General features: G+C 45.2%; 1 protein-coding gene across 7 annotated transcripts in view; it reads left to right on the forward strand.

The window, feature by feature from the left end:
* VIT (vitrin) overlaps nt 1–8,337 on the forward strand; it is a 52,076-nt gene extending 43,739 nt beyond the window's left edge. For all 7 annotated transcript variants that reach the window (XM_010391716.4, XM_010391718.4, XM_010391717.4 and 4 more), the window contains 5 exons: nt 1,053–1,200; nt 1,395–1,498; nt 1,999–2,225; nt 4,289–4,802; nt 5,168–8,337. In XM_010391716.4, coding sequence (XP_010390018.2) covers nt 1,053–1,200; nt 1,395–1,498; nt 1,999–2,225; nt 4,289–4,802; nt 5,168–5,346 — 1,172 coding nt within the window. In that variant the 3' untranslated portion in view covers nt 5,347–8,337. The remainder of the gene's footprint in view (nt 1–1,052; nt 1,201–1,394; nt 1,499–1,998; nt 2,226–4,288; nt 4,803–5,167) is intronic.
* Nucleotides 8,338–9,489: the final 1,152 nt, after the last annotated feature.

Here is a 9,489-nt window from a genome sequence, read left to right on the forward strand (position 1 = left end):
GATGTTAATTAGCGCTCTAGTTAAGCCAAATTTTGATCCCACTCCCGGTCGCAGACCAAAGATGAATGTTTCACCACTAACTTCCAGGAACCTGAAAGCAGGCTGACAGGGATGAAGACAGCATTTGCAGAAGCACAAAGATGAGGTTCATCTGTGTAATTAAAGGGAAGAGTTTGTTTGGGTACAGGCATACCTTTTGTAGAACATCACTTTCAGCCCAGAGAGGAAACACACAACAGCACGCTGCTGCTGTTGCACACACGGGTCCAAGGCTACAATGACAGGCAAAAGAACAGCCCCCACTCAGACTGAACATCCCAAGCAAAATCATCCTCCTTGATGTTAGCTCCAGCCCAGATTGAAACTGATGAACAATTCTCATTCAGAAGTGCAGAGTTGCCAGGATTGTTGTCAGTAATCCTGGATTGCAGTCGCCTTGAAGAGACCCCATGGTGTCCTTCCCCTGAGGCACATCACAGGCATCACACATTTCAGGAACTTCCCTCCCTTCTGAGCAACATTAACACAGTAACTGTTCCTGTTATGTCTATTATATCAAGTCCACAAAAGTGTCACCAAGGAAATCCCCTTAGTTTGTGCTCTGCAGGTGGTCAGACCACAAAACCCAAGCACCATGGCTAGTTTTACAAACTCCCATCACCTCTGACTGCAAATAAAGCACGCTGAGCCCAATCTGTGGCTCTGAGGGCACAGGATATACAAGCCAGCTTGCTCCTGTGGGGCTGACCTCCCTGGCTCCCAAAATGCAGTGCTCCCAGACTGACCCCTGTGAAAAGATTCTTGCCCTTTCATCACACAGCCAAGCTCAGATGTTGTAGGGGACAAAATCATGCCAAGGACTGTGTTTACCAGCAAGCAGGACAGACTTGAGCCCCCAGCTGTGACTTATCCTTGTCAAAGGCTTTTTTTGTAGAGCTTACACAGCAGGACAAGTCACTGGATGCAGACTTTTGAGGCCTTTGCTGCTTGCAAGAAGCACAGCAATCAGAAAGGACTAAAAATATCTTCCGTGTTTCTTTATCTCTCCTCAGATTGCAAGGTTGATTTGTCCTTCCTAATGGATGGGAGCTGGAGCATCGGCAAACGCCGCTTTCAGCTCCAAAAGCGGTTCCTTGGTAACGTGGCTCAAGCCCTTGGCATTGGCAGCGCTGGTCCTCTGATGGGCATTGTTCAGTATGGGTAAGAGTTTCCCAGACATTCCCATTGCCGCAGGGCATTACTGCACACTCTGGCAGCTGTAGCTCTACGGCTGATATGTGCTAAAGGCCTCACTCCAGCTTGCACTCAGGAGCCAGGTAGCACAGACCAGTCCTATGGCTTTTGTGTTGTATGTGAAGCAAAACACTGACATTTGCTCTAATTTCTCCTTTTAGTGATGACCCTTCCACAGAATTTAACTTAAAAACTTATGCCAACTCCAAGGATCTAAGGAATGCCATTGAGAAAATTCAACAAAAAGGGGGACTTTCCAATGTTGGTAGGTGATGGGGCTGCTTGCACATCCTCAGATCAAGGAGGGCTTCCGAGCCTGGGCTAAAGCAAGCCCACACCTCCTCACAGGACACAGAGGCTGTGACCAAACAGTGCTTAGTGCTAGGGCAGGGCTGGTGAGAGAGCACTGCTCCCACCATGACCTGCATGTGTTGATCAAGGGCACTGCAAATCCATCGCAAGTTGACAGGACATAGCTGTCTCCTTGTGGGCAGTTCCCATCAACACTTTGGGGATACTTGCTGACCCAGCTCATCACCCCCAACCTCTCTGGGGCATAGGGAGGGGGTTCAGTGCAGGAGGGCTCAGGATGCAATGGCACCAGTAGCAGTGGCCTCCCCTCCTGCTCACGCAGCCACAGAAACTGCTTTCCCCAGCTCTCAGCAGCCTCCAACACTTAAGTCAGCTCTCTGCCTACTATTTCATGGGATATTATCAGAGTGCTTCCAGATCCATAACTCCTCCTCAACTCCTCTTCTATTACAGGGAAGGCACTTTCATTTGTTAACAAAAACTTCTTTCTGGATGCTAATGGAAACCGAGGTGGAGCACCCAATGTGGTTGTAGTGATGGTGGATGGGTGGCCGACCGACCGAGTGGAAGAGGCCTCCAGGCTGGCCAGAGAATCAGGGATCAACATCTTCTTTGTCACTGTTGAAGCAGCTGCTCAAAGTGAAAAGCAGAATGTTATTGAACCGAACTTTGTGGACAAGGTACTTAGTGGGCTGAGTCTGACCAGGAGCTTGGCTCTGACTAAATTTTCCAAGCGACTTCATTCAGGCCATTTCCCTTTCCTTCTTACCACTTACGGTTATTTCTTTTCCTTCTTGTACATACTGTCTTGAGTTTTTCTGTACAAAAACCAGGCAGTCATGCTGAGGTCAGAAAGGGGATGAAGTCAGTAAAGTTCTGGTTTGAGGTACATCATCAAGCAAATGGCTTTTGACTGACTAAACCCTGGCACACACCTGCAGTTGTACTGAGATGCATGGTTTTCCAAATACACAGCAGCGTGACAAAGTACAGTTGCAGCCTGAGCAATTTGGAATTGTTTTTTCCACAAACCTCCTGCTGTGCATCTCCCACTAGGGAAAGGATGAGGAGCCCTGTCAACCTAATGTCAATGTTGCATTTACAAACAGGTCCCACACAAGCAAAGGGTGGCACAGTCCCAACATAGGCACAGTCCCAACATAGGCACAGTCTAGTTTTTCAGCTATACTGGATAACTCAAACATCCTCTTTCCACTGTGGATGAAGGTTATTTTTCAGTAATTTGTTTCGGCTGCTATGGACTTCATGGTAGCTCTTGGAAAAAGGATAAATCCCTGCCATGTACAGCAAAAAAAAAAGAGAATGTGAGCCTTGATTGATTTGTATTTGGCACCAACAGTAGCTGTCTGATCAACAGTGCTTCAGGACAAGCTGGCACCCAGTTAGGGCAGGAGATATCTATCAAGTGGAAAACCAGGCTGGGCTTAGGAAACAGGGCTGAATTATCGGGTATTTTCAGAAAACAGATTCCCATCTGAGCTGGGTTGCTCTGCCATGAAATAATCTCCCGTGAGTTTCAGAGCTGCTCCAAAGAGCTGCACTGTCTCTGGTCAGCATGTAATTGGATTGTAGTCTCATTTGCATTCAGTGTTTTTAAAAGAGCAAAGCTACAGCGAGCCTCTGCAAACATGCCAGAGACACAGCAGGAGTGAGAGTAGAGTGGGCTCAGAACAGGAAGGTAAGGAGGGAATGGTGACTTGATACTGCTGCATTGTAACACTAAAATAGAAGTGAGTAAGAAGAACAAATGAGAGCAGGACACCGTGAGGAGCCCAGACTGGAGGGAACTGTAACTCCCTTGGAGCTGTTGGGCTTTATGCAAGTCAAGACCAGTGCCTCGGTCTATTAAAACAGTCAGACACACACACCACCACAAAGCTGATAGATAAAGCCTGGCTTAACAAAATATTCTCACCCACAGAACTGAGGAATTGGTATTTAAAAGGCACTAAAGCCAAAGATGATTTGATCCAGCCTGTTTGCATCACTCCCCTCCTCCACCCCTTGACTTCCCCCATGTCCTCTTGTCCTCTGCTGTGCCAGCCCTACTTCCTGCCCATGCTGACCTGACTCCCACTAACCCTATAGAAGCCTCCCGTCGATCTGGCCCTTATGAGTATTGACTTATAAAAATTAATTTTATATATATATATAATTTTTTTTTTTTTTTACTATTTGGCAGAGCAAACACAGTGAGCCTGGGTTTTTCTGTTTAGAAGGGTATGAACCAAGTTTTCCTCAGCTTAAGCCCCAGGTTTCACTTGAAGGTAGTAGGGTTTGCCAGTAGGCAAAACTTTCCTTGCTGTTCTGAATGACGGGAGCTGAAGTTGGCACCTGGCAAACACACAGGCTCCTGCAATGTCCATGGGAGCCACACTAAGAGCAGCTCTGTAATTTGGATGCTTTTCCTGTGAACAATGTAACTCACGTAAAAAACCTTGACAGGTGGCAAACTTGCTTATTACAGTTCTCTCACTACTGTAATATCAGCTCCATCCCACAGCTCTAAAAAAAAAGGCAGGAAAAGCTGTCACATTACACAAGTATCCGTGATGTTATACTGACATCATTTCCCAGGGAAGCAGATGGTGATTGCGGGAGAGGCCATTTCAGACTCCAGCACTGCTCTTTCCAGGAGCCTATATTTACAATTTAACTACATACCCCAGCAGAAACATGCAGACTGAATTTCCATTGCATTTGTCCTCATGTTGCCTTGCAGGCAGTGTGCAGGACAAGTGGCTTCTATTCCATCAACGTGCCCAGCTGGTTCAGCCTCCACAAGGTGGTGCAGCCCTTGGTGAAGCGGGTGTGCGACACCGACCGGCTGGCCTGCAGCAAGACATGCCTCAATTCCGCCGATATCGGCTTCGTGATCGACGGCTCCAGCAGCGTCGGCACCGGCAACTTCCGCACGGTCCTCCAGTTTGTAGCCAACATCAGCAAGGAGTTCGAGATTTCGGATACCGACACGCGCATCGGAGCGGTGCAGTACACCTACGAGCAGAGGCTGGAGTTCAGCTTTGACAAGCACAGCACGAAGCAGGATGTGCTGAACGCTATCAAAAGGATCAGTTACTGGAGTGGTGGCACCAGCACGGGAGCAGCCATTAGCTACGCCTCAGAGCAGCTGTTCAGCAAGTCCAAACCCAACAAAAGGAAGATCATGATTCTCATCACAGATGGCAGGTCTTACGATGATGTCAGCATGCCAGCCATGGCAGCTCACCAAAATGGTAAGGTCTTCTATCACTGCCTGCTCTCCCCTCATGCCTCAGCACTCATCCAGGTCAGATAAATGCAGTTTCCTATGACTCGAAGGCACTGGATGAAACCTTATGAAGGAAGAGTAGTACTTGTCCCTGGGGTCCCACTGAGCTCCAACAAGATCAGCATCTGTTTAATAGCTGAATAAGGAACTTCAGAAAAAAAACTTATAAATCATCACAAATGCAGCTATCTAGGACATCTCAAGGGATTTTTCCTGTTTTAGCAACACAGGACTTCTTTGGCTTTCTAGTGAAGATAGGTATTGGTCTTAAATAAGATTTAATGCAATGAAAACTTTTATGCTTATTCTAAACTTCAGGTTTCTTTCCAGGAGTCATTGCTTATTCCATTGGAGTTGCTTGGGCAGCCCCAGATGAACTGGAAGCCATTGCATCAGACCCTGCTAAGGAGCATTCCTTCTTTGTGGATGAATTTGACAACCTCTACCGCTATGTTAATCAGCTCATCCAAAATATTTGCACAGAGTTCAATTCCCAGCCACGGAACTGATGGACTTAAGCAAGGCAGGACTCTTGGGCACTGTGCTGAAGGCACACCAAGTACCACAGGAATAATGCCAGCCCTCAGTTCAAGAAGCACTGGAGGTGTTTCCCTCTGGCACTTTCCAGTCAACAAGGTTGATTGCAGCTCTGTCCCTATGCATGATAATGCTCTGTGTAGACTGTTGATTTTCATTTTTTGTCCTTGCAGGCATCAGAAACTCTGATTTGGCTGGATAGAAAAGGAGGCAGTAAACATGGAGGAAATAACTGCAGTAGTTTGAAGAGCTGCTTCCAGCATAGAGCCCCAGCTTGCCCAATTCTCACCTTTGGGCACATGCAAGCTTCTTAAAATGTGCCACCTGCTCCCTGGAGTGGCCAGGTCCCTTCAGGGAGTGGCCAGGCTAATGAGCAGCTGTGGTAGAAACACCTCATGCGGCACTGCCCACCACATGACACACAGGTCAGAGCTCAAATACCAGATGCTTCTTTTGGAGAGGGAACACAGCTCAATTTGAGTACCTTCTTAAAAGCAGGTACTCACTCCATACTGCTGTCTTGTCAGCAAGTTAAGCTTCAGCTAGTGTAAACTCAAGCACTGGGATTTATCCAAACCCTGAGAAACTGAAAAGCAAGTGAGCAGAAAGGGTCAAGCCCCAGGACCCTCTAATCCTTTGCCAACCCCAGTGAATCCTCAAATCCACATGGCAGCCAACATGCAAGAACCGGAATCTAGTCTCCTACAACACTGCATTAATGCTTGATCTTGAGAAGTGTCTTTCCCCCTTAGCTTCATCCTTCACTCTTGGATGGTTCAAGGCCTGCAGGACCACACAAGTGTTGCCAGGACACAGGAGACTTTGAGAAAAACTGTGGGTTTAAGTTGGTCACAATGAGAAAAGCATTTAAGACCCACCAGTCTGTCATTAAACCACCACTCAGAAGAGGAGTCTCTAGTGTGAGGAGAGCTATTCAAGAGCCATTAACAGGATTTAAGAGGGAATTATCTGAAGTTCTGTATTATACACTGGGAAAAGCAGAATTTCAAGCATTTACAGACACTCTCTGTCAAATTTAGGATTGACTTCTCTTTTATGGATTGGTTTAAAAATGTACCTACTACAGCCCTGGATCAGTCAGAACACACAGTGGTTTCTTAACTGGAGAACTACCCATGTCACTAGTCACTGGGGGAGGAGTGACACACTAGGAGGACCAAAAGAACTGCACTTTATTTTGCAAGCAGCAGTTGCTGGTTATGTTCCATCCAGTATCATTTAAGAAAATACATACATTAAGCAAAGTTATCAAAGGAACCAATGAAAACATGAGTGTTCACACCCCTTACGGCAATAAAAGCCATGCTGTGCCAGGCTCATGGAACTAACAGGAAATGGAAAGAAATTAAAACTCACATTTGCCATATTACTTGCAAATCAGGCTTTTAACAGCATTTATAGTTCTAATAACCATGAGCCAAGATATTTATTAGCCACATAAATTTTAACTGAATTGCCATAAGGGAAACTCATTTTATCAGCAAAAGTAACACTATTTTTTAAATCGTTATGTTTGGAAATATGACTGAAATAGCTCAAAACCTGTCAACTAAGTAAGCATAATGCAAATTAATAAAAACAGCAGATTCTGCATGATCCCCCTGGTGTGGTAACATAAACCAGGCTGGAGTCCACTCTAGAGGTTATCAAAACCTATTCTGGATGAAACAGTGGTTTTACACAGTAAAAGCTCATCGCTTCCCCTTAGAAGAAACATTAAGTTCCAGTTTTAACTATCATCAATTCAACCATTCTACCCAGACTAAAAGCACAGGACACTGTCAGCTGCCACAAATATATTTGTATGCAGAGTTTTTACCACTAATCTGTGCTGCTGCAGTTCACAGCAATAGCGTGGTGGCTTGAAAAAATGATTAAGGATAGAGAGAGTTGGGTATGAGCAGAGCAACTGCTGATATCCCCCATCTCCTGACCCAGCTCCTCACTACCATTCTGCTGAACACATCTTTCTCTGTCAACAAGGGACATTACGTGGGCTGGACAAAACTCAAGCCCATAAACTGAATTTACTGGGGACTTCAACTCAGACACCAGATTTATTGTCTGAAAACCTGTTTGTTTGGGGCTTGATTTGGGGCTACCTGAGAAAAAGGCCTAAATCCTAACTTACAGTTACTCTCAATACTGTGGTTTAACTTTTAATGCAGCAGCTTACTACCACATATTGTTCTCCATATTGAATGTACTCTTGCAGCACCAAAGATTGGTACCCTGCAGAGACTCCCCAATGTTTCACTTTTGCTCTGCTAAAAGCACAGCAGTGATGGCCAAGACATCAGGAACAGCTAGAGCACACATGTTCTTTAGGATGTGCATAAGGGATATATGCATATGGGATATAATTTTTTCTAAAGCTTGAACTTCAAGCAATGACATTAAGCTTTCAAATGCTCTTTCACAGGAAAGTTGCACAGCTATCTTTTGTCAAGCATTTATAAAGGGCACTTCAGGGCTTGTTAATGTTCAAATGGTTTATCTTCAGTTTACAGAACAACTATGGCGCTCATTTCTCAAAGTGCATTTTTATTTACTTCTTGGGACGATCCTCAAATTGTCAAAACTCAAAGTATGAAAGTGGTTTAATCCAACTCTTGTCTAAACTTACACATCCTATTCATAAACACCGTAAAATTAAGCGGAAGCCTCAAAACTTTCAAGAATACACCCTTCCATTAAGAAAAGCAATCACAGAACACACTCCTCTTTATCTTTCATAGCAATCAACTTACTTGCAGCCTACTAAAGTCTCTAAATGCTGTTTTATTAAAAAAACCAAGATAGCTTACATATATAGATAAATGTTCAAAGAGGTATATTTGTTTGAAGAAAGCAGCAGAACTCCTTCTGTAACATATACAAGCTTTTTTGAGCTTATCAACATAAGTTGCTTTATCTTTTGCAATAAAATGGTCCTAAAGGCACATGCAGTGCATGTCATCTCATATGGGGTTAAAAAATAAACAGCAAATACAGCCCATGCCACTTTAGTTTCTGAAACACAGCTGAGGTTACTACTACATTATGGAAGACCTAGAAAGGCTGGCAAAGCCCCAGGCACTTCAGTGCTGTCCTTTTACATGCTCAGATGAAAAAGATCCTTAGAGTGAGCTACCACAAAATTACCTGTCAGAGGAATCAGTCACTGAAGTAGAGTCTAATGACTGAAGGGCATCAAGGTCATATGTACTTTCCAAAGTCTGCAAGATCATGTTCTTTTTGGAACCAGACTTCCTTTGGAAGATGAAAAAAGATAGCACAGGCTCTACACACTTTCTAGATGCAGGACTGAATCAAAAGAGGATCTGTATGTCCAGTCGCTTGATGCTGGGCCACTTAGTTTCAGATGTCTGACCAGTGCAGCAGAAGCTGTTGTCCGGCAGAGGTATCCTGAAGGGATGGGAGCTGTCTGAACTAGTCACTGCACACACACTCTAGAGGGTGTCTGACCACCCTCTCCCTAAGAAATAAGCATCTTTGCACTCAGAGTTGGGCTGGTGGCTTATCAGTGCTCAGCAACCACAATGCAGAACACCCACCTAGAAATACCTACTGATGCTCATGCTCTGGAAGCCTTGGAAGAGCTCAGTTTCAGCATCTCTTCCAACTCCAGCATTAGCCACTCACATTTTCAGTGAGCCACCAAATTCAATTAAGAGTTCAGCCATCAGAGAGAGGTAACTCAAAGTCCTGTTTCCCCGGAGTGGGACACTCAGCATTTCTGCTGTCACTGTGCCGCCCTGCACAGAAGGCATCGTCTGCAGTGTGCACCTCCTGCTCCTCAGCTGCTGCTGCTTTGCTGGTTCAGCAAGAGGAGAGTCTCTCCATGGCTGCTGCTGACAGGTGGGCAGACAAGCTTCCCCTTCCTCCTCATGCTCCTTCCCCCATGGCTCTCCAGCACACAAGGAAAACCATACCAGTAACCAGGAAAAGCTCCGGAGTTAAGCATCCAGCCAGGATCAACCCAATCTAAACATATTTAGTGATTTAACACTCTGCCTATAACCCCACAAAAAATTATCCATGTTATCTACTTAGAAAGTCAAAGCAAGCAGTAAGTAGTATCAGAAATATTA

This window comes from Corvus cornix, chromosome 3, assembly GCF_000738735.6.
Source record: "Corvus cornix cornix isolate S_Up_H32 chromosome 3, ASM73873v5, whole genome shotgun sequence".
NCBI classification, from domain to species: domain Eukaryota; kingdom Metazoa; phylum Chordata; class Aves; order Passeriformes; family Corvidae; genus Corvus; species Corvus cornix.